Source organism: Oncorhynchus mykiss, chromosome 32 (genome assembly GCF_013265735.2).
Source record: "Oncorhynchus mykiss isolate Arlee chromosome 32, USDA_OmykA_1.1, whole genome shotgun sequence".
NCBI classification, from domain to species: Eukaryota; Metazoa; Chordata; class Actinopteri; order Salmoniformes; family Salmonidae; genus Oncorhynchus; species Oncorhynchus mykiss.
Genome location: NC_050572.1, coordinates 34055948 through 34082074, shown reverse-complemented (window position 1 = coordinate 34082074; position 26127 = coordinate 34055948). Strand labels below are relative to the sequence as shown.

The window sequence follows — 26127 nt, the reverse complement described above, 5'->3', positions numbered from 1 at the left end:
TTGAATAAGAAACCCCAAATAGATGACAGAGTGTCAAGCCTAAAAAATACAATGTTCATTACAGTTCACATTTACATGAAGTAAATCATATTTACAAAAGGGAGCAGTTTATTGATGTGCCATTTTGTCATTTGAGCTGGTCTATCCCTTTTAACAGTAAAAAAGAAACTGTTCAGGTAAAGTTGTCGATTTCTCCCTGGTCATCTTCAAGAATGAAACCAACTAGACAAAAACGCTGTTCATGCCATTCAACCCAATCAATCCCCCCCCCCCCCCCCCATTGACTTTAATGTGTGGGAGAAAACACAACAGATAATGAACTCAACCCATAGTACTGTGTGTTCTAACTGAAGGTGTGTGTGACTGGGCGTCACAACTAACTGAAGGTGTGTGTGTGTGTGCTGTCAAACTACTCATTATCATTTATTGGATAAAAAAAAAAAAAAACACACACACCGCCAGCTCAATCTATTCAACTAAGGTTACAAAAAAATAAATACTAGTGACTAAAAACAAGGATGTCATTTTTCACAAAGCTAAAAAGTAGGTAAAAGGGGTTGTGTTACAGTTAACATAAAATGGCAGTTGTTCATTTATGGTCCTAAAAACATACTTTTTCTATTTTTTTTTTTGTATTATACTACAAAAGCCAAAATAATACAAACAATATTCAAATTTCAACGATGGATCCATTTGAAACGTGGGATACAACAAATAACGAAACTCATTAGCACAGCCCTGACTCACAGACATTTTCCCTCCAAAACCAAAGAATGTCTTTGCCCACAAAAACATTCTTACCTTTTCTTTCTCCCCCTAACATTTGCTGCGTGTTGGATCTTGTCGTTGCTCTTTTAACATGAAGCTCTTACGAGCAGATCTTGCAGATGTAAAAAAAAGCTACCCTTGGGATCAAGCAGAGGTGGTAACGTCAGATTTATGAACCTGTGTCCGTCAGTTGTTTGAAAGTTTCAGACGATATTTGCCCATTCGCCTTGATGTTGTGATCGGTGAGGAGTGACCAAGTGACTCAGCCTTACAATCTTCTACATTATATTGCCCCCACTAAATCCTCCTCCAGTTTCGCAAAGCTGAAAGGATCATTCGTTACGGACAGGGCACCACCATCGCTCAAGTCTATGTATTTCATTTCCTAAGGAATATGTGGAGAAATTGATGTAAGCGATGACATTCCTCTGTTTTGCGAAGGAGGTGAGCATCCCAGGGAGTGGTTAGAAGCTGTTTACCTTAGCCAATGGGCTGGATGGAGAGGAGGGAAGGTGTGTGAAGGAATATAAGTCCATACAGACAGATAGATGTTAGATGGGATAGATGCGTTGGAGCTTTCCGGTCCAATCCAAGCACAAGGACCCAGAGTCCCAGACACACCACCATTTTCAAAGGAGATGACCAGCTCCTAGGGAGGGATGTTGTGACCCCTGTGGTTATGTGGGCTTTGTGATGAAACGTTTGTATTGCTGAACCGACTTGGGGGAGGTTTCCACCTGATTGGTCTTCCAGACTGCAGCGATGGATCTTGAGGGGAATAATTGGCTGATTCTTTGGGCTGATAGCTCCTGTGAGCAAGAAGAAAGGAGTCACATGTCTTATAGTTTATCACTAAGAACACTGTAGTAAAAAAAGAACAACATCTGAAGTTAAATGACTTTTTTTTCTCCCATCATCCTCATCTGAAAGTCTTTCACTCTTAGGTGAACATTGGCAATAGTCAGGCTATACAGTATCTACTGGCTTTTGTTCTACTTCAACTCCCAAAATGCTAATAGCCCAAATGAGGATCTTTGCCTTTCTTGTTCATTCAGACGAAAGAAGCACACAGATTTTCGGTAGCTATGCCAGAATCGGACTTGGTGCCCACTCCCTACAGTATGTGTAAAGTCAACATTCTTATCTGAAAGGCAGAGGCCTTTCAGGTCAGACTTGTGTGATAGGGAGTGGCACCATAGAATGGCAGCTATAACTTCGGACGCAATGCAATAAGAATGTCATCAACAAGGATATGTTTGTCCCAGGCTCTGGAGACAGCCTTGATAACTGCTGTTTACAACAGAGGACAATGCTAGCTTGCGTCGCCTGACAAGGGAACGCAAACAACTTGAGGATAGTATGGAGTTATCACAGAGCAACTTACCAGCTTTCCTCGGGGATCTCTTCTAGTACGGCGACTCGATCCTGAAACAGAACGTGAAAGAAAATAGTGGCGATTAGTGGAACGATGACCTCGCGTTGAAGGGATTTGAGGAAACAAGACGCCTCACTGTTGTGGGGATGATAACTTTGCTTTGACATCCCGAATGACTTTAGATCATATACCCACATGGCAGCGACAAATATAGACAGGCAGCTATCATTTCAAAGGAATTGTGTCTCTTCATTTCTTTGATGGAATGCCCATAGGTAGCTCTTTTACACTTTTAACCCATATACGGGTTGAAAATGGCAGATTTTGACACTGATACGCGCCTAAATTGGAATGCAGTGGCTGTACAGTAACTGCGATTCAGTGCCTTAGACCGCTGCGCCACTCGGGAGGCCTTTCTTAATTGTCAACGTTTATGATCACAATGCTTAAAATGTACAGTTACAAGATGACATGGAATCATACGCTGGCTGTTCTGAACAGAATGGGCCTGTTTGTTGTATTGTGAAGAAATTTGGCGGGGAACACGCATCCGAATGCCCTCGTGGCTCTTTTCTATGCCTACCAACCTTACGATCTGCTTCTCTGAATTGCCTTGTGAAAGCCTAACGCTACAACATCGTATTTTGTAACTTAGCTAGCCATGGGGGCAATAGAGCACGCTTTCAAATGATGCCTACCTGTTTTATAATGGACTGTTTTTGGAATGTGTAAACACCAACAGTAATTGTGTGATGGTGGGGATGCGGGGCAGTGTTCCAAACAAAACAACTACAAGTCTGCTTGCTCTGGTTCCTCAACAGTACAGCTAGGAGAGTTCAAAATAGCACCTTATACTGCCTTACCAAGCAAAAGAGCAGTAACTGCACATTTGGTCAAAAATGAGTTATTTACATTTGTTATACATTAAATATATGCTTTATCATGTAGACAAATATCATATCCTGCCTCCATTGTGTTGTGTTATGGAGAAAATGGGGGTTCGTGTTTGCAGTAACTGGAAAAAAGGCACAAACTGCCATCACCCACATCAGTTACTGCCTTTTACCTTGGTTTCACTGAGCTTTTTGCTGCATTGTCTACGGGTTATCTTGGTGTTATTTATTGTTCTTTGCTGACACAAGTATCAAACTATATGACACTGACAGCCTCAAAATAAATACAAATAAATATGTTAACACAAGCTTGTGTAAAAAAAAAAAAATTGTAATGGAAACGTATTGCAGTGGGTGTACCAAGCCGTCTAGGGTCAAAGGTCATGCCAGAGGTCAGGGTCCAATATTAATTAAAAAAAGAACCTCATAGTAAGACAGATAACAACACCTCCAATGATCTGCCTATAATTCATTTGGCTGGACAATAAAACAACTTTGAAGTCATTTTTCTCAGTTTCACCCTATGAGCAGTTACTGCTATTTTGCTTGGTAGGGCAGTGTAGTTAAAGACTCTTCTTTGAGGCATAAAAGTGCATTGACATGTACTGTGCACACTTTGGAGAGGTGTGTAGCCACTTGGAGACGCCAGTTAGACCTCAAACCATTTTCTTTTTTTTTTTGTCTTATGTTGCACCTACACCACATTTTTTCCCATTAATATTCTTATCATGTTACTGAATATATCCAGAGTATTTTTAGATTTCGATATCAACAAATGCGGCGAAAAGTAGAGTTAATGTAAAATGCACATAAAATCAACAGTGTCATCTTTGGATTCAATCTTATGTTTAATTAACTGTTTTGTCCTCACCTATAGTTGAATCATTTTCCCATAATCTCCAAATGGTTTCCTTTCAGTGGATACCATGGTCATGTTTTTCATATTCCTTTTGTAAGAAACATTTCTATTTACCTCTATCCATATACGCCAATTCCCACGAGTGTAAAGGGTTAATGAACAGACCCTAATGCCCTGACGAACACGAGCAGTGTTGGTAGATCTTGTAACCTTTTTAATGCTGGGATCTCATCTCAGAAAGCATCTGATCATTTAGCCTAGAGGTACGCCATTTGATAAGAGCAGTAGACGACAACACAGGAAGAGGACGACTCAATAACTACAATATCAACTACGGGTACTTGGCAGTCCTCGCTTTGATCCTGCAGATGTGCCCGTGTACCAGTACTATGGCTGAATTACGGCATGTCTTCACAGAAATAGGATTATGTCCGTGTGGAATGGCCCTCAGGACAAACCATATGGAGGAAACTGTCCTCTCTTACCTGCCACTGTGACTTAAAAGAGGAAACCGAGTGGAAGAGAGGAATGTAGAGTAAGAATGTTAGAAAGAGTGACAGACAGCAAAAGACAGATGAGGCGAGAAGAAGAGGGAGATGGACAGAAAGAGAGAGAGAGAGACCTGTGCAGACACGACGGTGACATTCCAATCATACTCTCAACTCAGCATCTCCCCTATCCCCCAGTGACTATCCTGGAAAGAACAATTTCCAATTGTGGACGTTAAAGAAGAGCATATCTTCCCCATATCTAATCATTGTTCCACTGACTCTATGTCCACCTCTCCAGTCCGTCAGAAATGAGGAGAGAGGCTTAAGCTCGGCTGGGAGGGTCCGTTCCACTGCTCAGGGGCACCACGCCCCGACAGCTTGCTATCTTAAGAGGATTCAGAGAGGAGCGAAAAGTGGCGGACTCCGCTGTTGAGATGGAATCTTCCTCTCCTGAGTGTGAGGCTAGAGAGAGTGTTGGAATGTGGTCCGACTGTGTTTTCAAAATACTGAAACCCACAGCGTTGATCCAGGCTGACAAGGCCAGGCAGAAATGAGTAGAAAGAGCCAGGATAAACACACGCAGATCTTGCGAACACTTATCTCCTGTATACATGTCGTCATGGTATTGATCTAGCCAATAACAGAATCATATCTTAGTTGCTTAAATCACTTGGATACTCTGTAAAAGTGTCCAGTAACGTATATCAGAACATGGTTCAAACAGATTCAGTGTATACCTGAGACAGACATTTATAGGCTCAACCCGGTGGAAAAAAATCTGCTCACTATAAAGAGTGTCCTTTACCAGAAACCTACAATATCAGCACCTGTAATCGCTAATCCCCATCTTACATAGGGGCCTGGCCTGCTGTGCAGCCACTTATCACACTAATCAGGAAGCAGTATCTGCCTTTGCACCCGCCAGTCTCTCTCCCAATTAAACAAGTGTGCAGCTGTGTGTGAACCCAGTTGTGCACACAGGGCGGTCTAAACCTGACCAACCAGGTATCTGCTTTCAACAACATACTGCATTCCCCTTGTTCACTGGCGGTCAGCTTGTTAGTTCTCTGGTAGGAAGAAATGTGTGTCATGCTGGTTGGTTATCTGGGGGCTCATCTTCCTGTCTGGATGAAGGTGGTTGAGTTCACATTTGCATCAGAAATCCATGTAACTTTATTTCCCTTTTCCTTGTTTCAACATAGCGTCACTTCCTGTTGAATGTGGAACGAGGAAGAGCTCGGTTTTGTTTGTTTGAAAAGTGTGTTTGAAAGTGTATTGGAAAGTTCTTGGTAGCTAGCTTCTTAGTTTGAATCCCGCGACGCAGTTGGCATCAGTTGCTGGGACTGCTTGTCTCTTTCCAGTGACCCTGTCAACCAAGGATGGGTCTGAGGAGCTATTTGGCGTCGCTGCTAGCCTAGCTGCTAGCTAGTGGGTTGCCTTGAACGCAGCCCGCAACGCGGTTTTGTGGTTGTCTAGATCCCTGCTGTGTGTTGTTTTCAATCGTCCCTGTGACCTGCCCTGTCTGGAACTGCAAGGAGTAACAACGTAACCTACGTTGCTAGCTATCATGACAAAGACCAAAGCCGACGGGAGTACCGTTGAGGACAGCGGTGTCTCTCTATCACATGTGAAGGTTCTTTAAAACGAACAAAAAAAGACCTACAAGCAGTTATTACAACAACAAAATAGCTTCAAGTGTTTTGTCCAAATACTTGTGGATTCTACTAATAAAAGAATGGACAACCTGACCAGAGAGGTCCAGAACCTGAAGAACAGTTTGCAGTTCTCCCAGGGTCAGCACGATGAGTTGAAACAGGAGAACGGCAAGATGACAACAATCTGTAAGTCACTGAGAGAGGACATCAATTCTGTATGTGAATCCATGACAGATAAATCAGACCATCTCGAGAGACAATCAAGGCGGAACAACATGGTTGTGGACGGAATTGCAGAATTTCCACGAGACCTGGACAGAGTCTGAGGACAAAGTGAGGGAAATGATCTCTGAGAAATTGAGGATGGACCACAGGAAGATTGAGGTGGAGCGCGCCCACAGGACTGGAAAACCTATCACCGGCCCAGGTGATAGGAACTTGACCACTATTAGCTTGGGCCTGAGGTTCAAGGACAAAGAAGCTGTTCTGGAAAGAGCCAAGATCTTGAGAGGAACGTAGATCTTCCTCAATGAGGACTATCCTGAAGCTGTGCGCCAGAAGTGGAAAGAACTGATCCCAGCCATGAAAGCTGCCAGAGAACGTGGGGCCATTGCTTAGATCTGTTATGACAGGCTCATTGTCTACCCTCCCTCCCGGAAGCCTGGAAGGGATGAGAGAGCCAAGCCTATGGGTTCGTAGCTTCAACTCCGCAGTACACACAAACACCTACTGATTAATGGACTGCTGAATATTTTTTTTTTCTCTTGCTTTGTTTGCTCTTTTCAGTATTATGTCTATCTCTGATAAGCTAGCCAGGAAAGGGCTGAAAATAGCCCATATTAATATATTTAGCCTTATAAATAAGGTTAATGAAATCAATAACTTGCTAACATCAGTAACTGTTAAGGATATGGCAGACATACGCCCCCTTTGGAGAGATTGGGTACCCCTAGTAAACTGGAAAAAAAATCTGTCAAAAATTGCTAATATATGCAAATAAAAATTATTATTGGATAGAAAACACTCTAAAGATTCTAAAACCGTTGGAATTATGTCTGTAAGTATAGCAGAACTCACAGGGCAGGCATTCTTCCAAACTAGTTTTTGTGGCCATGAAAGTTGGAGCAACTTTGACGTCATGGCCCCCACCCTTCCCAACCAGTTATGATTCTGGGGACACTTTCTATCACACCCTATGGGAGTGAAATTAGTGCGTGCCACGAGAGAATAGGCTGTGCGTATGGGCGCGAATTGGTCCCAGCCATTCCTTTGTTCCAGCACTCAAGAGAAGGGCAGACGATGGCCGATTGAATTGAAGTTTGTTTTGCGTGTCTAAAACATCATAAAGCTTGCTTCTGCACTTAGTTTGACCTGTTTAGTCGACATATAATATGTAATTTTGAAGTTTTGATGCGCAACTTTTCCGGACCAGAGGACGTTTTGGGTGCATTTCAGCTGATGTTATTAGCAGTAGCTAATACAAAGACGCAAGACTTGAAACCAAACGATGTATTGGGTAAGTATGAAGCCTTCCAGAACATTCTGAACGAAGACCATCGAAGGTAAGGGAATATTTCTGCTTAAATCTGTGTTTCTGTTGACTCCAACATTACGTAGAAATGTAGCTTGGAACTGAGCGCTGTCTCAGCATATGGAATAGTGTGCGATTTCTGTAACGTTAAAAATAAATCTAACACAGCGGTTGCATAAAGAAGCAGTGTATCTTTCTAACTATATGTAGAACATGTATATTTAGTCAAAGTTTATGATGTCTATTTACGTTATCTTGCCGCGCTACATAGATTTCCTGCGGGCATTTTTGAGTAATTTCTGAACGTGAACTCACTGTAAATGGACATTTATGGATATAAATGGCATATTATTGAAAAAAAAAAATATGTACTGTGTAACATGTCATATTACTGTCATCTGATGAAGATTTTCAAAAGGTTAGTGAGCGATTTATTTTTTAATCCTGCGTTTGTTGATTGCATGTTTTGGCTATTCAAATGAGCTGTGTCTGGTGGTGGTTTTACATATATATGTGCTATGTTTTCGCCGTAAAACATTTTAGAAATCTGACTTGCTGGCCAGATGAACAAGGTGTTTATCTTTCATTTGAGCTATTGGACTTGTTAATGTGTGGAGGTTAAATATTTTTTAGAATTTTTTTGCGTTCCATGCGCCACCGTTTCAGCTGAACGTGGGAGGGTTGATTCCCAATTGGGAACCAGTATCGTAGACAGGTTAACATTCATATATTAGCCATTTCTGAGACTCACATAGATAATTCCTTTGATGATACATCAGTAGCATAACAAGGATATAACATCTATAGAAGAGACAGAAATGCTTATGGGGGAGGTGTTGCTGTATATATTCAGAGTCATATCCCTGTAATGCTAAGAGAAGATCTTATGTCAAGTGTTATTGAAGTGTTGTGGTTGCAGATTCACTTGGCACATCTAAAGCCTTTTTCTTTTGGTGTGTTGTTATAGGCCACCAAGTGCTAACAGTCAGTATCTAAATAATGTGTGTGAAATGCTTGATAGTGTATGTGATAGCTTGGATGAATAAGGTGCCCAGAGTAAACTGCCTGCCACTCTGTCCCAGATGCTAATATATGCATATTATTAGTAGTATTGGATAGAAAACACTCTGAAGTTTCTAAAACTGTTTGAATGATGTCTGTGAGTGTAACAGAACTCATATGGCAGGCGAAAACCTGAGAAAAATCCAACCTGGAAGTGGGAAATCTGAGGTTTGTAGTTTTTCAACTCTTTGCCATTCCAATATACGGTGTAAATGGGGTCATATTGCACTTCCTAAGGCTTCCACTAGATGTCAACAATCTTTAGAACTTTGTTTCAGGCATCTACTATGAAGGGGGAGGGAATGATAGGGGATTGAGCCAGGTGTCTGGCAGAGTGCCACAGGCTAGTGACACGCGATCACGAGAGAGTTAGATCTCGTTCCATTGCTTTTCTACAGACAATGGAATTATCCGGTTGGAACATTATTGAAGATTTATGATAAAAACATCCTAAAGATTGATTCTATACTTAGTTTGACAAGTTTCTACGACCTGCAATATAACTTTTTGAACTTTTCGTCCGACGTTTGGCTGGACCTGAACGCGCGTTTGGATTTGTTTACCAAACGCCCTAACAAAAGAAGCTATTTGGACATAAATTATGAACTTTGTCAAACAAATCAAACATTTATTGTAGAACTAGGATTCCTGGGAGTGCATTCTAATGAAGATCCTCAAAGGTAAGTGAATGTTTATAATGCTATTTCTGACTGATGATGACTACACAATATGGCGGATAACTTTTTGGCTGCTTTGTTGTCTGAACGCTGTACTCAGATTATTGCACGGTTTGCTTTTTCCATAATGTTTTTTTGAAATCTGACACAGCGGTTGCAGTAAGGAGAAGTATATCTCTAATTCCATGTATAACACTTGTATTTTCATCAACATTTATGATGAGTATTTCTGTAAATTGATATGACTCTGCACAATGACCGCATGTTTTAGAACTACTGAACGTAACGCGCCAATGTAAAATGAGATTTTTTTATATAAATATGCACTTTAGCGAACAAAACATACATGTATTGTTTAACATGAAGTCCTATGAGTGTCATCTGATGAACATCAAAGGTTAGTGATTCATTTTAACTCTATTTGTGCTTTTTGTGACTCCTCTCTTTGGCTGGAAAAATGGCTGTGTTTTTCTGTGGCTTGGTGGTGACCTAACATAATCGTTTGTGGTGCTTTCGCTGTAATGCCTTTTTGAAATCAGACACTGTGGCTGGATTAACGAGAATTTAATCTATAAAATGGTATAAAATACTTGTATGCTTGAGGAATTTTAATTATGAGATTTTTGTTGTTTTGAATTTGGTGCCCTGCACTTTCACTGGCTGTTGGCGAGGTGGGATGCTACCGTCCCACATATCCCAGGGAGGTTAATCAACCTACCAAGGTGTTTACAAACACTACAGGGACAAGATTATCCACATGTATCGATTACATTTTTACTAATACTGTACAACTTTGTTCTAAAGCTGTATCCGTACCCATTGGATGCAGTGATCACAATATAGTGGCTATATCCTGGAAGGCCAAAGTTCCAAAAGCTGGGCCTAAAATAGGTAATAAGAGATCATACAAAATATTTTGCTATGACTCTTATGTGGATGAAATATTTGTTGGTCTAATGTGATTAATGAGGAGCATCCAGATGCTGCACTTGATGAATTTATGAAATTGCTTCTTCCAATTATTGATAAATATGCACCTGTTAAGAAACCGACTATTAGAACTGTTAAGGATCCATGGATTGATGAGGAATTGCAAAACTGTATGGACAAAAGAGATGGGGCAAAAGGAATGGCTAATAAGTCTGGCTGCACATCTGATTGGCTTACTTACTGCAAATTGAGAAATTATGTGACTAAACTCAACAAAAAGAAGAATAAACTGTATCATGAAGCCAATATCATTGATATAAAGAATGATTCAATAAAACTTGAGTAAATTAAATTATGGGCAGAAAGACAAATTCGGCCTCCCGAGTGGCGCAGTGGTCTAAGGCACTGCATTGCAGTGCTAGCTGTGCCACTAGAGATTCTGGGTTAGGGTCCAGGCTTTTCTCGCAGCCGGCCACGCCCGGGAGACCCATGGGACGGCACACAAATGGCCTAGCGTTGTCCGGGTTAAGGGAGGGTTTGGCCGGCAGGGATGTCCTTGTCCCATCGTGCACTAGCAACTCCTGCGCAGTGCACGCTGACACGGTCGCCAGGTGCATGGTGTTTCCTCCGACACATTGTAGGGACTGGCTTCCGGGTTAAGTGGACATTGTGTCAAGAAGCAGTGTGGCTTGGTTGGGTTGTGTTTCGGAGGACTTGTGTTTCGGCTCTCGATCTTTACCTCTCCCGTGTCCGTACGGGAGTTGCAGCAATGAGACAAGACTGTAACTACCAATTGGATACCACGAAATTAGAGAGAAAACGGGGTAAAAAAAAGAAAAAAAAAGAAAAAAAAGGACAAATTCAACTTCATCTTTCATCTTGGCTTATACATCACAAAACCATTTGATGTTGGCAATTATTTTAATTATTATTTCATTGGCAAAGTGGGCAAACTTAGGCAGAAAATGCCAACAACAAACAGCGAGCAATTGTATTCATGCATAAAAAAAACAAATAATGAAAGAAAATCATTGTCAAGTTTGAATTTTGTAAAGTTAGCGTGGAAGAGGTGGAAAAATGTATGTTAACGATCAATAACGACAAACCTCCTGGCCTTGACAATTTAGATGGAAAGCTACTGAGGATGGTAGCTGACTCTATAGCGACTCCTATCTGTCAAATGTTTTATCTGAGCCTAGAGGAAAGTCTTTGTCCTCAGGCCTGGAGGGAAGACAAAGTAATTCCACTACCCAAGAGTAGTAAAGTGGCCTTTACTGGTTCTAACAGCAGACCTAAAAGCTTGCTGCCAGCTCTTAGCAAACTGTTGGAAAAAATGGTGTTTGACCAAATACAATGATATTTCTCTATAAACAAGTTAATAACAGACTTTCAGCATGCTGATAGAGAAGGGCACTCAACATGTACTGCACTGACACAATTGACTGATGATTGATTGAAAGAAATTGATAATAAGAAGATTGTGGGAGCTGTACTGTTAGATTTCAGTGCAGCCTTTGATATTATTGACCATAACCCTATTATTGACCATTGACCATAAAACGTATGTTATGGCTTTTCAACTTCTGCCATATCGTGGATTCAGAGCTACAGTATCTAATAGAACTCAGAGGGAAAGTGTGGTGTACCGCAGGGCAGCTCTATGTCCTCAATTTTTTTTACCAATGACCTGCCACTGGCATTAAACAAAGCACGTGAGTCGATGTACTGTATGCTGATGTATCAACCATATACGCATCAGCAACCACAGCTAATGAAGTCACTGAAACCTTTAACAAAGAGTTGAAGTCTGTTTTGGAATGGGTGGCCAGTAATAAACTGGTCCTGAACATCTCTAAAACTAAGAGCATTGTATTTGGTACAAATCATTCCTTAAGTTCTAGACCTCAGCTGAATCTGGTAATGAATGGTGTGGCTGTTGAACAAGTTGAGGAGACTAAACTACTTGGCGCTACCTTAGATTGTAAACTGTCATGGTCAAAACATAGATTCAATGGTTGTAAATATGGGGAGAGGACTGGCCATATTAAAGAGATGCTCTGATTTTTTGCCACCACACTCCAAAAAGAAAGTTTTGCAGGCTCTAGTTTTGTCTAATCTTGATTATTGTCCAGTCGTGTGGTCCAGTGCTGCAAGGAAAGACCTACAGTAGTTAAGCTGCAGCTGGCCCAGAACAGCAGAATGTTTTGCTCTTAATTGTAATCAGAGGGCTGATATAAATACTATGCATGCCAGTCTCTCTTGGCTAAGAGTTGAGGAGAGACTGACTGCATCACTTCTTTTTATAAGAAACATTAATGTGTTGAAAATCCCTAATTGTTTGCATAGTCAACTTACACACAGCTCTGACACACACAATTATCCAACCAGACATGCCACCAGGGGTCTTTTCACAGTCCCCAAATCCAGAACAAATTCAAGAAAGCGTACACTATTATATAGAGCCCTTATTGCATGGTACTTCCTTCCATCTCATATTGCTCAAATAAACAGCAAACCTGGTTTCAAAAAACAGATAAAGCAACACCTCTCCCCCTATTTGACCTAAATAGTTTGTATGTATGCATTGATATGTAGGTTATGTGTGCCTTTTTTTAAATGTAGGTTGTTCTGTCCTTGAGCTGTTCTTGTCTATTGATGTTCAAGGTTCAATTATTTGGGTTCCATCTCCTTCTGGGTTTTTTCTGTGCGCTCAATGCGCACATTGCGTAGTTTCTCTAGAGATCAATCAGATCAAGCCCAAACTGTGCGGTGTAGTAAGGAGTTGTAGTTTCCAACAAGACAAAATTCGACATAGTTTAGGGCAGCAAATGTGGTAATTAACTACAATGGCCATAATCCACTGCGCGCCTGTATGTTTCTGTCAGGCAGACACGGAGAGGAGAGAAGAATGCACGCACGATCGAGAGGGATAGAAAGCAGTTAGTTAGCGAGGTACCTGAAAACACATGATCTAAGTGATCGATAGTTTCTCTTCAGCAGTCATAAAAGTATGCCTTATTTACTTTGAAGAAGGAAATAAGTCACAGGAAGGCCGAAAAGATAATCAAGGACATCAACCGCCCGAGCTACTGCCTGTTCACCCCGCTATCATCCAGAAGGTGAGGTCAGTACAGGTGCATCAAAGCTGGGACCGAGAGATTGAAAAACAGCTTCTATCTCAAGGCCATCAGACTGTTAAACAGCCATCACTAGCACATTAGAGGCTGCTGCCTATAGGCACTGTATTCTATACTATTCTACGGTATTTTAGTCACTTAATGTTTACATTTCTTGCATTACTCATCTCATATGTACAGTTGAAGTCGGAAGTTTACATACACTTAGGTTGGAGTCATTAAAACTTGTTTTTCAACCACTCCACAAACTTTCTTGTTAACAAACTATAGTTTTGGCAAGTCGGTTAGGACATCTACTTTGTGCATGACACAAGTAATTTTTCCAACAATTGTTTACAGACAGATTATTTCACTGTATCGCAATTCCAGTGGCTCAGAAGTTTACATACACTAAGTTGACTGTGCCTTTGAACAGCATGGAAAATTCCAGAAAATTATGTCATGGATTTAGAAGCTTCTGATAGACTATTTGACATCATTTGAGTCAATTGGAGGTGTACCTGTGGATGTATTTCAAGGACTACCTTCAAACTCAGTGCCTCTTTGAGAAAATCAAAAGAAATCAGCAAAGACCTCGTAAAAAATTGTAGACCTCCACAAGTCTGGTTCATCCTTGGGAGCAATTTCCAAACACCTGAAGGTACCACGTTCATCTGTACAATCAATAGTACGCAAGTATAAACACCATGAGACCACGCAACCATCATACCGCTCAGGAAGGAGACGGGTTCTGTCTCCTGGAGATGAATGTACTTTGGTGCGAAAAGTGCAAATCAATCTCAGAACAACAGCAATGGACCTTGTAAAGATGCTGGAGGAAACAGGTACAAAATGATCTATATCCACAGTAAAACGAGTCCTATATCGACATAACCTGAAAGGACACTCAGCAAGGAAGAAGCCACTGCTCCAAAACCGCCATAAAAAAGCCAGACTACGGTTTGCATCTGCACATGGGGACAAAGATTGTACTTTTTGGAGAAATGTCCTGTGGTCTGATGAAACAAAAATAGAATTGTTTGGCCATAATGACCATCATTATGTTTGGAGGAAAAAGGGGGAGGCTTGCAAGCCGAAGAACACCATCCCAACCATGAATCACAGGGGTGGCAGCATCATGTTGTGTGGGTGCTTTGCTGCAGGAGGGACTGGTGCACTTCACAAAATAGATGGCATCGTGAGGAGGAAAAATTATGTGGATATATTGAAGCAACACCTCAAGACATCAGTTAAATCTTGGTCGCAAATGGGTCTTCCAAAGGGACAATGACCCCAAGCATACTCCAAAGTTGTGGGAAAATGGCTTAAGCACAACAAAGTCAAGGTATTGGAGTGGCCATCACAAAGCACTGACCTCAATCCTATAGAACATTTGTGGGCAGAACTGAAAAAGTGTGTGCGAGCAAGGAGGCCTATAAACCTGACTCAGTTACACCAGCTCTGTCAGGAGGAATGGGACAAAATTCACCCAACTTATTGTGGGAAGCTTGTGGAAGGCTACCTGAGACGTTTGACCCAAGTGAAACAATTTAAAGGCAATGCTACCAAATACTAATTGAGTGTGTGTAAACTTCTGACCCACTGGGAATGTGATGAAAGAAACAAAAGCTGAAATAAATAATTCTCTCTACTATTATTCTGACATTTCACATTCTTAAAATAAAGTGGTGATCCTAACTGACCTAAGACGACATTTTTACTAGGATTAAATGTCAGGAATTGTGAAAAACTGAGTTTAAATGTATTTGGCTATGGTGTATGTAAACCTCAGACTTCAACTGTATATACAGTATTCTATACTATTCTACTGTATCTTAGTCCGTTCCACTCTGACATTGCTCATCCATATGTTTATAGTCTTAATTAATTCCTACTAAGATTTGTGTGTATTGGGTGTGTGTTGTGTAATTTGTTAGATATTACTTGTTATATATTACTGCACTGTCGGAGCTAGAAGCATAAGCATTTCGCTACACCCGCAATAACATCTGCCAATCATGTGTATGTGGCCAATACAATTTTATTTGATTTGACTAATATAGTGATTTTGTCAGACGGCATAGGCAGCAGCTCTATAGAGATCAGATGATGACTTGGAATGAAATAATAAAGTAATTAAATAAAACAAATGTAATATACACAACAAGTGAAATATTTTATTAAAGTAAAGTGAGAAATGTTGGTTAATAAGTGATAGGCAGTAATGGGCAGTCACTACCATCACGGGACTTTTATTCATAGTTGAATTCTGTGTTGTTACAGCATTCAACTCACATAATGCATTTAATGTTTAACAAAATCATTGAAAACCGGGATTATTTTAATAACAATTGAGCAGAAACTGAACCGATCACAAAAAGCGCAAATTGCTCAGCACTACTGCTCTGCTGACAACACTTTTATTAGTGAGGAAGGGGTGAGGAATGAGAACGTGAACATGTACTCCAACAAGCTGGAGATCCAATGACAAAAAAGGGTTTTGAGCAAGGACACCTGTGGTATATTTCTCCTTTTCTGGTTTGTTCAGAACGCCCATGACCCGAAAGTCTTTAAAAAAAAAAGAGAAGTGATTTCAGTTGCCAAACGCTGGAATGTTGCGAGGCGTGTCAGGCCGTGTCTGCTTTATCTCTCTTTGCTCTGTCCAATAAAATCAGTACCTTTATCTGTGTGGACGCATATGAAAATCTACAAAGAGTTTGCTGAAACAGGGCTTGGGAGTGCAGAGCGTTTGGATGCTACGAACAGAGTGAAGATACTGCACTTGGTAACAATCAGGCGCACAAGTTCTAGGAGGCCAAATAATGAGAGAAGTGAAAGCGAGGACTGTAGATTCACAGGAAGGGTATTTAGAGACGATCACAGATAGTGTATCAATACACACAGCAGCTGTGTCTGCCAACAGAGCCGTACTGGCTTCTATGGAATAGCGTGGATCAAAAGTAGAACCAAGGGTACTCACGGTGTTTTTTTCCGTCTCATGTAGCGGACCCCTACGATGATGAGCACCAGGGCGATAAGCACGCCGATGACGATCCCAGCGATCTGCCCGCCAGTCAGACCCTCATCCAGTGTTCCCTCCTCTGCGGAATCCCAAGAACAAAGCCATTTATCATCATCATCATCATCATCATCAGAACATCTCAAAGTACTGCAACGGCTTCATACGAGATAAACGTGGACAGTGCTACATGATTTGTAAGTAGAATATCCTTATAACAGTTAGGGTGAGAAGACATCCTAAGAGCCATGGTGCTAAATGGTTGAGTACTACTACAGCCTCCACAATCAAACCTTTGACGGACAGCTTGTGGTTAACGGAGGTGCTCAGCCCGGTGACGGCGTTGCTGGCTTCACAGGTGTAAATTCCACTGTTCGTGGCCACAGCGGCATCGATGCCGTACTCGGATGTCATCACGCCGGTCAGCGTCCCATTGAACTTCCAGGTGTAGGTGGCAGCAGGGAGAGAGACCGCGGCACACTTCAGCATCACAGGCTCTGTCACCTTTACGGAATTTACCCCCTTCACGGACACAGTCTCAGGACCAACTGTGACATGGAAAGGAGAATTTTAGCTTTATGCTTGAAATTCCCCTGGATTTGGCCATTCTGACCTAAATAATACTACACTGTAGCATACAGACAATTTATCATGGATTTAGGTGAAATACAAAGCTTTTCTTTTTGGATACTGTAACATTTATGAACAAAGTAACAGTAGAATATAACGTTAACTTTGTTTAACTTTGATGGCCAGGGTTGCGATTGGTGTTAAGGGTCAGTGAAGAGGTCAGAAGGCCCTTATACTCACAACTGATCACTATCTTGAGGCTGGCAGAGTCTGTGCTCACAGCATTGGTCAGCTTGCACTGGTACTCCCCACTGTCCTCCTTCTGCACTGGCTTGATCGTGATCGAGCTCTTGTCTGCCGAGACCACGACCCTGTTGCTAGGAGACAGTGCCGCACCATTCTTCAGCCACACTCGGGCGTCGGCGGTGCCGGTGGTTGCCTGGCAGCTCAGGTTGGCCGTGCTGTTACCTGCAACAAGCGTACCATTGGGGCCTGTGATCTTAGCGCCGGATATGGCCTCTACAAACACAGAGGACAAATTGAGTTAGGGTTTACACAGACCAGATGATAACTCTGAAAGACAGCTGGTTTCACTTACAACTACCAGATTTCAGAGTACTAAAGTATTTACAACGTAAACACCACATGAAGCTTGATGAACTATTCATTAGATTTCAGTTGAACGGATTGGATGATGTCTACTAAATAAATAAAAAACATTGTACTTTCATTATACCTTAATGACATTACATCTAACTAACCACTGGGCACACACTGGTTGAATCAACGTTGTTTCCACATCATTTCAATGAAATGACGTTGAGCTAACGTGGAATATACGTTGAATTGACGTTTGTGGCCAATGGGTAGCTACTATATCACTGTCCAGCTTATTTCAGGCCATGTTTCCATAAAATGTGACATCAAATAAAATGTTATTATTTTACAATGAGTTTTTGAATGGGCTGATGTCAACAAAGCAAAACCAAATTACCTACATGAATAGATAATGAACAGAATAGATAAGTGGAACTAAAGCCAACCTTGCCTTTTTGTTTTGGACACCATGTGAAACCACCGTCTTGTTTATCTCGATCTCTCCTTTCCAGACTAATGAGTGTTGGAAAACTAATGCCAAGATAATATTTTTTAAACACAAAGTTCATGGCCCTCAATGGTGACTCACAACTGCCTAAGCAACACTTTGGTCAATTAGTGTCGAGTCAGGCTTGATGGCAAACATTTTCAGAGGCAAATTCCTATTTCCTCAGCTTTAGTCAGCCATTAAAAGTCAAATGTGTAACTCTATGATTCATGATAGAATAATTAGACTTATTCACTACTTTTTACCAAGTACATGGGAACATTCATAGAATAACTGAAAGGACTGCTAAATGGGCAACAATCACCCCCCCCTCATTCCCCATCCCCCAATCTCTCTCTTCCTTCTAGAAAACAACACCCGACTCAAGGACTCAAGGCATTTTGAAAGACCATCCCCCAACCAGGCAGGTTTTAGTCACTCACAAAATGGTAGACTGTCTGTCTCCCGTTGTAAACAGTTTCAGTACACGCGGCACATATTTCGCTAGCTTTAAAAAAACTATGAGGGAACGTACAAAGTTGCCGTGATACGAGGTCACTGTGTTTGAAACGTGCACGGCATGCTTCAAAATCACATGAAACTCATTCAGTGTTTGGTGTTATGCCTTCAGGGGCACCAAGCCAGGAAACAGGTTTCAGTCTGCCTGCTCATGGCATCACCTTAAAAAGGATGATACAATCTCTCTGAGGCAGGGTTGGAGGACTAACGGCAAATTCTAAAGAAACTGTGTTAAAAGTGGCTGTAACAAACATTGAAATGTAGAAAAGGGTTTTAACAACTTCCTTGTAATTAGTATAACAGTTCAACGGGAACACGTCCGTCTAATAAAATGTAATGAGTAACATCTGAAAAACATGTTACTGACAAGAACCTGTATAATACTGCAGCTCAACTGAACGCAACAACCAGTTTCACTACTTTACTTTCCACTAGAGCAAGATCTGCCTCTCTAGGTCTCTAACAGTATACCGTCCATGGTCCCCCTTTGTATTCACTAAAGCACCCTTCCTATCCATGTATAAAACCTTGATTTCTCATTGGCTCTTGTGGTTCCACTCCTACTCACCGACTACAGTGAACTTGGCTGTTGTGGATTCCAGGTATCGCAAGGTTTTGGCGTTGCTGGCCATGCAGGAGTAGTTTCCACTCTGTGCCACGGCAACGTTGTCCAGTACCAGCTTGGGGCCCACCACATTGAGCGGGACTCCATTGCGGATCCACTGAAGCACAGCCGCAGGGCTAGACTGGGCTGAGCAGGTCAATGTAATGTTGGAACCCTTCTTTTGGATCTCAGCGGTGGGGGTGACTGTCATGGCGATGTTTTCTGGCCCATCTGCAAATATATTGGAAAATAGTTACGTTCGGGCTGTTGTTAATGGAGGCCTAAGGCTGCAAACCACAATGTAGCAGCTCATAAAATCTTAACAAAAACAAGCCGCGAGAGGTCGATCCCCTCCCAGGTGCTCTATTCAGAGGGGCTATGACGAAATGTAGATCTTATCTGAACAGCATTTTCCTGTCGCCCGCATTGTAATGGCCTGATCTGGATGCCTGATTTAGATCCGCCTGCTGCTCACTGTTACAATATAGAAAACGGCTGGCTTGACTTATTCTAAATCCAGCACACAAAATAATTGATCTACTGCTCAATATCCTATCTAAGTGTTGATAAAACTAGAGCTCGGAATGTTGGTGTGATTTCAGCATAACCGTCAGTCCACGGGGATGGTGTAAACAGAAGAGGGTTTCGGGTGTAGAAACGCCCACCGGGAGTGTACCGAGTCACACAAAGCCTCCTAAGACTCTAGTCTACTAAACTCTTCCTGAACCTTTCAGATAGCCTGGCAGAGACGTGAGTGGAATCAATGGATAAGAATATTAGCCTGGTCCCAGATTCGTTTGTGCCGTCTTTATAACAATGACGAGACAGCACAAACAGATGTCAGACCAGGCTATAAGAACATATGTACTTACAGGTGACAGTGAGGTTGAAGGGGGCACTGTTGTCACTCTCTAGATTGTTGAAGGCCGTGCAGTAGATGGGTCCGACCAGATCCTTCCTGAACACTCCAGCCACGGTCAGCACTGTGGAGTTTGCACTCAAGGTCACATGCTTCCCGTCGGTGACCAGCGGGGTGGTGCCGTTGAGCCACTTGTACGTGAGGAAGGAGCCTTTGGCCGAACAGGTCAAGACCACAGTGCTGTTGAACTCGACCGCTTCGTTCAGGTTGGACGTGATGGTCACGGCGGAGACCGGTTCTGAAGAGGGGAGGCCGGAGGTATAGGAAGGTGAATGGGAGGATGAAGTGACGTGATGGACAAACAGGTCAAGGGGCGTCAGGGTAGCTGTTAAGTCGGTACTTGCGTTTTGAGGCAGAGGGAGGGGAGAGTGGCGGATTAATGAAGCTGTACTCTAAGGCTAAGCAGCGTCATTTGGTAGTAGAAGACGAGGGGGAGGGAGCGAAAGCATTAAACTCCTGAATAGTAAATAACAGGTTGTCAGCAAAGACTTTCTGAATATGTTGTGAACCAGACGAGGGCTCACTCAATGGTTGTGTTGTCATAGACTAAACTGCATTTTACTGACCCAAAATACACAGGGGTCATTTTAATCTGACCTAATAAAATAGTATATAACCTTTTAGTGGTTTTACACTTTGCAATAACCTGAAAGCCATTTTCTCTAGTTCTGACTCATCATTGCCATCCTTCAAAGCTTTGAGTATGTGGCGCAGCACGTGAACGAATGAAGGACATTACTACTTTACAGGAGAGGCATTTCGAAGTTTTAAAAAATGGTTTTACAACGAAATGCATTTTTTAGGGCAGAAATGCCTTCTTGAACATGTGAACTTTCATACGCCTTCATAACAAACCAGTATACTAATAACAAACCAGTATACTAATAACAAACCAGTATACTAATAGCAAACCAGTATACTAATAACAAACCAGTATACTAATAACAAACCAGTATACTAATAACAAACCAGTATACTAATAACAAACCAGTATACTAATAACAAACCAGTATACTAATAACAAACCAGTGTACTAATAACAAACCAGTATACTAATAACAAACCAGTATACTAATAACAAACCAGTATACTAATAACAAACCAGTATACTAATAACAAACCAGTATACTAATAACAAACCAGTATACTAATAACAAACCAGTATACTAATAACAAACCAGTATACTAATAGTAAACCAGTATACTAATAACAAACCAGTATACTAATAACAATGTTAAATTACGAGCCTAGTTGGTAAAGCATGAAAAAAGACATGAACTTTCCCACTAGCCGTGATTGGTTGAAATAATAGAGGGGCTGGACATGGAGAGGGATGACTTCTGGTCTGCCATGTCACAGGCTGCAATCGAACCAACAAGTGTTTTTTTTAAACTCAAAACAAGACATGGTATCAAGAACGAGATAAAACTATCTGAAATGAGACACCTACGATTCCCCACATGGCAGCTTCTTGTCATTGTCGCTAGCTCTCTGACCGTTCAGAATCACACCATCATTTTTGTGACGTTGTCAGCCAACCGTCTGTAGATGGACAACTGTACCCATTGTGAATTCGTAATGCTGCAATATGTAACTTTTTGTGAGATCTGACCAAATTCACATAGAAATGTGAGTTATAGATCTGTCATTCTCATTGAAAGCAAGCCTACGAAGCAGTAGATCTATTCCATGTGAGCTATTTCTCTCTTCCGGTTAAGTTTAGTTATTGCATATTTTATACTCAGTTTTGTACACCAGCTTCAAACAGCTGAAAATGCTATATTTTTGCTAATGGAACATATATTTTGCAGTGGTTTAGATGGTACAATGATTCTCTACACTAAACATGCTTGTTTTGTCACATAAACTGAAATGAGGTGAACTATTAGAGTTTTTGCAACCAGGAAATAGTGCAGCTTTAAAGATAACGGTGGGGCTAAGGCTTAAGAGGGTGTGAACAAGGCTGAATGGGTGTGAACAAAGAACAGCTCTCTGACAACTGTGAAGGCTTTGAAAGGCTTTTCCTCAAAACTGGGAATACCAGATGATCAACTTTTAAAGCAGCATAACTTTCCAATAGCTTTCTTCGACTGTAGTTTATGCTATACCATTACGAAGCTCTGCACTTTTATGCAATGTAAAAAATACAAAATAAACAGATATCAATAACAATAAGCGTGTTCTGTTTTGGTAGAAATCTGAGGGATGGGGGCTGGAGAAATGTAACCACTCTCAAATTCACAGACATAGCTATGGATGCAAGGACTGACCATCCATGATATCAAAATGAACATTTCAGCAATGTTCTGCGCCTATATAGTGTTTGACATTTACTTTGTTTACAAACATTGTAGTACAACAAGCTTATATTTTCGATTCTGATGGGGAACGATGGTTAAACTACACTACCGTTCAAAGGTTTGGGGTCACTTAGAAATGTCCTTGTTTTTGAAAGCAAAGCACATATTTTTGTCCATTAAAATAACATTATAAAATAATTAAACTGTCCTTCTTTAGACTAGTTGAGTATCTGGAGCGTCAGCATTTGTGGGTTCGATTACAGGCTTAAAATGTCCAAAAACAAAGACCTTTCTTCTGAAACTCGTCAGTCTATTCTTGTTCTGAGAAATGAAGGCTATTCCATGAGAGAAATTGCCAAGAAACTGAAGATCTCTGTGTACTACTCCCTTCACAGAACAGTGCAAGTAGTGTAAGTAGTGTAAAGTTGTTTTCTTCAAGAATCCTATGCTACATATCATTACTTTATCCAAAAATGTACTGATTGCCCATTTAATTTGACATACAGTGCATTCAGAAAGTATTCAGACCACTTGACTTTTTCCACATTTTGTTACGTTACAGCCTTATTCTAAAATGTCATTATGGGATATTGTCTGTAGATTCCCTCATCAATCTACAGACAATATTCCATAATGACAAAGCAAAAACAGTTTTTTAGAAATGTTTGCAGATTTAAAAACATGAACTGAAATATCACATTTACGTAAGTATTCAGACCCTTTACTCAGTATTTTGTTGAAGAACCTTTGGCAGCGATTACAGCCTTGAGTCTTCTTAGGTATGACGCTACAAGTTTGGCACATCTGTATTTGGGGAGTTTCTCCCATTCTTCTCTGCAGTTCCTCTCAAGCCCTGTTAGGTTTGATGGGAAGCCTTGCTGCACAGAGATGTTCGATTGGGTTCAAGTCCAGGCTGTGGCCGGGCAACTCAAGGACATTCAGAGACTTGTCCAGAATCCACTCCTGCGTTGTCTTTTCTGTGTGCTTAGGGTCGTTGTCCTGTTGGAAGGTAAACCTAGTCTGAGGTCCAGAGCGCTCTGGAGCAGGTTTTCATTAAGGACTTTCCCACGTTCATCTTTCCCTCGATCCTGAATATTCTCCCAGTCCCTGCTGCTAAAAACATCCCACAGCATGATGCTACCACCACCACGCTTCACCGTAGGGATGGTGCCAGGTTTCCTCCAGATGTGACGCTTGGCATTTAGGCCAAATCTTGGTTTCATCAGACCAGAGAATCTTGTTTCTAGCCACTCTACCATAAGGGCCTGATTGGTGGAGTGCTGGTTGTCCTTCTGGAAGGTTTTCGCATCTCCACAGAAGAACTCTGGAGCTCTGTCAGAGTGATCATCGGATTCTTGGTCACCTCCCTGACCTAGGCTCTTCTCCCCCTGATTGCTCAATTTGGCTGGGTGGCTCAAGGAAGAGTCTCGGTGGTTCCAAACTTTTTCCATTTAAGAATGATGGAGTCCACTATGTTCTTGAGGACCTTCAATGCTGCAGACATTTTTTTGGTACCCTTCCCCAGATACGTGCCTCGACACAATCCTATCTCGGAGCTCTGTGCACAATTCCTTCAACCTCATGGCTTGGATTTTGCTCTGACATGCACTGTCAACTGTGGGCCCTTACATAGACAGGTGTGTGCCTTTCCAAATCATGTCCAAGCATTTGAAATTACCACAGGTGGACTCCAATCAAGTTGTAGAAACATCTCAAGGATGATCAATGGAAACAGGATGCACCTGAGCTCAATTTCAAGTCTCATAGCAGAGGATTTGAATACTTATGTAAAGATGGTATTTCTGTTTTTTTAAACCTGTTTTTGCTTTGACATTATGGGATATTGTGTGTAGATTGACTAGGACATTTTTTTATTGAATCTATTTTAGAATAAAGCTGTAAGGTAACAAAATGTGGAAAAAGTTAAGGGGTCTGAATACTTTCCGAATGCACTGTAAAGGGAAATTGCATCACATAAGCTATGTGTCTAGCTGAGATATGGCAAAACTGATTTGTGATCCTGGCATAAGCATCAATCCAGGAAATGTCTTGTGACACTACACACACACGCGCGCACACACACACACATACACACACACACACACAGTTTCCTAGCTCTGTAGCAGGTAGCCTAGTGGTTAAGAGTGTTGGGCCAATAACTGAAAGGTTGCTGGTTTGAATACCCGAGCTGACTAGGGTGAAACATAATTTGATGTGCCCTTGAGCAAAGCACTTAACTCGAATTGCTCCTGTAAGTTGCTCTGGATAAGTGCGTTTGCTAAATTACTAAAAATGAGCTCTGAATGCTGAATGGCTGACAGCCGTGGTATGTCAGCAGAAGGGTTGCAAGATCGAAGGTAAAAATCTGTCGTTCTGCCCATGAACAAGGCAGTTAACCCACTGTTCCTAGGCTGTCATTGAAAATAAGAATTTGTTCTTAATTAACTGACTTGCCTAGTTAAATAAAGGTAAAATGAAAAAAAAAAAAAAGTCAGACTATCTACCATGGGTATGACAAAACATGTATTTTTACTGCTCCAATCACATTGGTAACCAGTTTATAATAGCAATAAGCCACCTCGGGGGTTTGTGGTAGACGCAACGTCCTGGTTAAGAACAACCCTCTTTTCCAAGCTAAAGGGCCACGCCCTTAAAATGGATATAAAACCCTGAGTCTTAAGCATCTTTTCAGGTTATTTCTCACTTTGATAGTTTTTGCCTTTTGACATGAACCATTTTTTTTGTACTCGTTTAAAATATTTTTTAGGCAATTATACATCAAAATGTATTTGTGGGGAGGGGCATACCTATCATCCAGGTAGGGCCTACTTGGGAATAAATAGAATAGACGAAAACAGTTGGTTGTAAATAACAATAAAGTTGATTTTGGCAAACAAATGCCAAAATGCGTAGGCTACTCCGGGTATTTTACGCATTCAATGAACGTTTTACGCATGCTTGCAATCAACGACTTTCTGTACTCACCTAGAACTTTGAGCAACGTTGCACCTGTGCGCTGTACTGCAGCATTAGTGACCATAGTCACTGCATAGTCTCCGCCATCCTTTGCCGTCAAGGATGCCAGATTTAATACGCCGGTGGATGAATTCAGTGATACTCTTCCTGCGTAACCAGCGCCAACTGTCTCTCCGTTGGGCGCAGAAGTGACAACAGGTACAAGTCCACTACCACCGTTGAAATTCCAGGATACTGTGATAAAGTTTCCAACATCTGTGGGGATGATAATGGTTTTGAACGTGACGTTCTTTCCCTGTACTCCCTCCAAGGGCCCGGCTGGCAGTACGCTCTGCCCGTTGCAGCATCCTGAGAGAAACCGGTTTGAATGCAGGTGTTCACTTCAACATACAAGTGTGTGATAGACATCAAGACAGGAGCAAGCTATTCGCAATGGACTAGCGAACAGTTATAAATAAGGTTTGCCTATTATTGGTCTGAAAAAGGCATTATACTAGAGCAACGGCAATGCACCTCCTGATGCGCCAACAAAAAACAAACCCAGCCAACACATCTCAAAGTATTTTGTATTCACTATTAAATGTAGGCCTAACAATAATGAATATATTCATTCATCTTACCAACAGCTGACAGCAAAATGGCAAGCGACCTCAAATTAAACAAATCCATCCCAGATGTCTGGAACTCTTCTTGCGACAGAGAATAATGCGGGCTCACCTGTCGCTTTTACGAACTGAATGAGTACTCACTTCCTTACGGGTACACACCCAGTAAAGGT

At 41.5% G+C, this 26127-nt stretch overlaps 1 protein-coding gene across 1 annotated transcript; it reads right to left on the bottom strand.

The window, feature by feature from the left end:
• Window positions 1-422: 422 nt before the first annotated feature.
• On the bottom strand, window positions 423-26127 carry LOC110488372 (carcinoembryonic antigen-related cell adhesion molecule 6). Its single transcript, XM_021560604.2, has 9 exons — window positions 25970-26127; window positions 25359-25697; window positions 20026-20310; window positions 19118-19384; window positions 17187-17465; window positions 16670-16924; window positions 16338-16458; window positions 2153-2193; window positions 423-1577 (listed from the first exon to the last, which is right to left on the bottom strand). Exons 1-8 carry the CDS (start codon window positions 26016-26018, stop codon window positions 2175-2177), a joined length of 1614 nt encoding a protein of 537 aa, XP_021416279.1. The 5' UTR covers window positions 26019-26127; the 3' UTR covers window positions 423-1577; window positions 2153-2174.

Bases quoted from the DNA above. Each gene is read 5' to 3' on its own strand.
- LOC110488372 (XM_021560604.2), bottom strand. From the start codon at position 26,018: ATGGATTTGTTTAATTTGAGGTCGCTTGCCATTTTGCTGTCAGCTGTT. The intron at 19,385-20,025 runs GTAAGTACATAT...ATATATTTGCAG, and splicing joins CTTCAACCTCACTGTCACCT to ATGGGCCAGAAAACATCGCC. The intron at 16,925-17,186 runs GTGAGTATAAGG...TCCATGTCACAG, and splicing joins CCTCAAGATAGTGATCAGTT to TTGGTCCTGAGACTGTGTCC.